At 48.3% G+C, this 2,698-nt stretch overlaps 1 protein-coding gene across 1 annotated transcript in view; it reads right to left on the reverse strand.

Moving 5' to 3' along the window:
• Nucleotides 1-294: 294 nt before the first annotated feature.
• LOC308151357 (ras-related protein Rab-3D-like) overlaps nt 295-2,698 on the reverse strand; it is a gene marked incomplete at both ends in the record, with an annotated part of 4,770 nt that continues 2,366 nt past the window's right edge. Inside the window, 3 exons of the mRNA XM_080524216.1 lie at nt 295-482; nt 783-907; nt 1,600-1,718. Coding sequence (XP_080380342.1) covers nt 295-482; nt 783-907; nt 1,600-1,718 — 432 coding nt within the window. The remainder of the gene's footprint in view (nt 483-782; nt 908-1,599; nt 1,719-2,698) is intronic.

The raw sequence follows: 2,698 nt of genomic DNA on the forward strand, positions 1-2,698 counted from the left end.
ATGGGGCCTTTTCAGGGTTGACAGGAAGTGCAGCAGGGGATCCTGGGATAGGCCTGGGAGGACACAGAGCGGTGTGGACTGATACTGATGGGTTATCACAGCTAGCTGCTCCCTGGTTTGCGGCGGCCGTGTTGAAGAAGGATAGATGGTGGTGGATGAGGTGGGGGTGTAATGAGAGGTGTAGTGACTCTCCACATTTGAGGCACAGCGAGGGGGTTTGGATGGAGGCTTGGGTGGGGTGGGGTGTGTGCGTGTGCGTGTGGGGATGGGGCGGGGGAGGGAGTGAGGGGATGTTTAGCATGAGCAGCCCCCCTGGCTCTCCCGTGGCGAGTCCTGCAGGCCGGGGTTCCTGTGATTGGACATCAGGCTGGGGTCTCCGTCCATGCTCTCGTTCATCTTCTCACAGATGACGTCCACCAGACGCTCAAACACCTGCTTCACATTGATGTTATCCTTGGCGCTGGCCTCAAAGAACTGGAACCCTAGAGCCAGACAGGGGGAGAGAGAGAGTGTGAGGGAGAGAGAGAGAGAAACAGAGAGATAGAGAGAGAGAGAGAGAGGGGGGGGGGGGGGGGAATTCGAGAGTACCGGTAAGTACAAGTGTTACCTGTTCTATGTGTTAGAACACGTGGTCAGAATATGGGTCACATGGTCATGTGTGTCCAAGTCCAGGTGAAAATGTGTGTGCGTGTGTGTGTGTGTGTGTGTGTGTGTGTGTGTGTGTGTGTGTGTGTGTGTGTGTGTGTGTGTGGCTTCTCTCCCCTCAGAGGACGGTAACTCACCGAGGTCCTCTGCCAGTCTCTGGCTGTCCTCTGTGGGGATGATCCTATCATCCTCCATATCACACTTGTTCCCCACCATGATCACCTGGGCGTTGTCCCACGAGTACGTCTTGATCTGGGTGGCCCTGGAGGAGGGAGGGTAATACATGGACCGTCTGACAGAGAGAGCAGTAGGGCTCATAGATGGATTTCATGTTAGTAAACATCAATCAATACACTATTAATCTACCAATAATTTAAAAATATATATATATATATTTCTTAATTCGTATTCGCAGTTCCTTGATTCCCCATGCACTTCAATGTTATCGATCGCACTTCCGCCAACAGTCTGCCTGCAGATTGGGCTTGTTTATTAATAACATCAAGTCCATTTGTGACACATTCTAATGCTTTGGTCCTCATGTCGGGATCCGATATAATGATCAGACTTTTCTTTCGAAATGTTTTAATACATTTCCGCGTTGTTGAAAATCAATGACACATCGCTAGTCAACTAACACAGCTTGTTTTGTGAGCCTGCTAACAATGTAAAGTAGTGTTATAGTTAACTAGGTAGCAGTGGGGTTTATTCACTGAATCCATTGCGTTGCAGTATTTTGGCATGACTAGCGAATTTGTGTTGTGATTCTCAACAACGTTGAAACGCAGTTCCGTGTTTCAAAAGAAGAAGAAGTCTGAACATTTTGATTGGTTGCCGACATGCGGACCAAATGATCAGACTGTGTTACATTTATAGTACGGCTATAGAAAAATACAATCTTACAAGAGAAGAAAAGAGCAGTGATTGCTACTGCCCTCTTCAGTCCTCACTCACCAGTCCTGAACTGCACTGAAGGAGTCCTGGTTGGTGATGTCATACATGAGCAGGAAGCCCATGGCTCCTCTGTAGTAAGCTGTCGTGATGGTACGGTAGCGTTCCTGTCCCGCTGTGTCCTGTAGGGACACATACACACACACACACACTTTAATTTGGTCAGGCAAGTCATCATTACTGGTCTTGTGTCAGTGGTATAACAAAGCAGTCAAACACGTGACGTGTTTATGATATTTTGTTGAACCACTAGGGAGCACTGCTGCCCAAGGCCTGCTCATAGACCAACTACAGAGCACAGATGTTAGAGAAATCATTAAATCCTTACAAATGGAAATATTCAACGACAAACACCAACGTTGTCATGTCCTGCCCCTTATATTACCCTATCAAACCTGAATAAAGACCACCCAAAGCTAATCAACTTTACACATCATTCAATTGTCAGTTGATAAAACATGATTAAACAAAGACAGACACATCTAGGCACATTATGTCCAGCACCATAACCTCACATCAACCAACAAAGCTGCCTCGCCCACTCACAGCGGACCCCAGGGAGGGTCAGCAGAACCGTGGAGATACAGTGTCATACGAGGAGGACAGATGTCTCCTTAGCCCCAGTGACCTGCTTATCCGAACCACCTTCTACTTAAAAGGGGAGCGTCGAGCGTGATGTCAGAGAAGCTTCCCTGGGAAAGGTTAACCAAAAAAACACTAATACAGAAAAACCCTCCTGTCCAACAGGTGAGGGGATTGAGCTGGCGTGGCAAGTATCCCGGACCCCTCTCTGTTGCTTGGTTACCTGGCATCCAGGTCCCTCATTTGCATAGCAGGCTTTTACATCGCTGAACAGCGAGGAAGGGGTTGCCCAGGTAACAGTGGGGTCACTGAGGTTTCTGGATGATCCGTTATGCCTATGAGTGCGTGGCCGTGGGGTAGTCAACCAAAAGTATCTGTCTCCGTTTCCGAGATGACAAGAAATGGATAGCAAAGAGCAGAGCTAGAGAGAGAGACAGAGAGATAAAGAGAAAGAGAGAGCGACGCAACACATGCACGCACACACACACACACACACACACATAAAGAGAAAGAGAGAGCG

The sequence above is a fragment of the Nansenia antarctica genome, assembly GCF_963989245.1.
Source record: "Nansenia antarctica genome assembly, chromosome: 2".
In the NCBI taxonomy this organism is placed as follows: Eukaryota; Metazoa; Chordata; class Actinopteri; order Argentiniformes; family Microstomatidae; genus Nansenia; species Nansenia antarctica.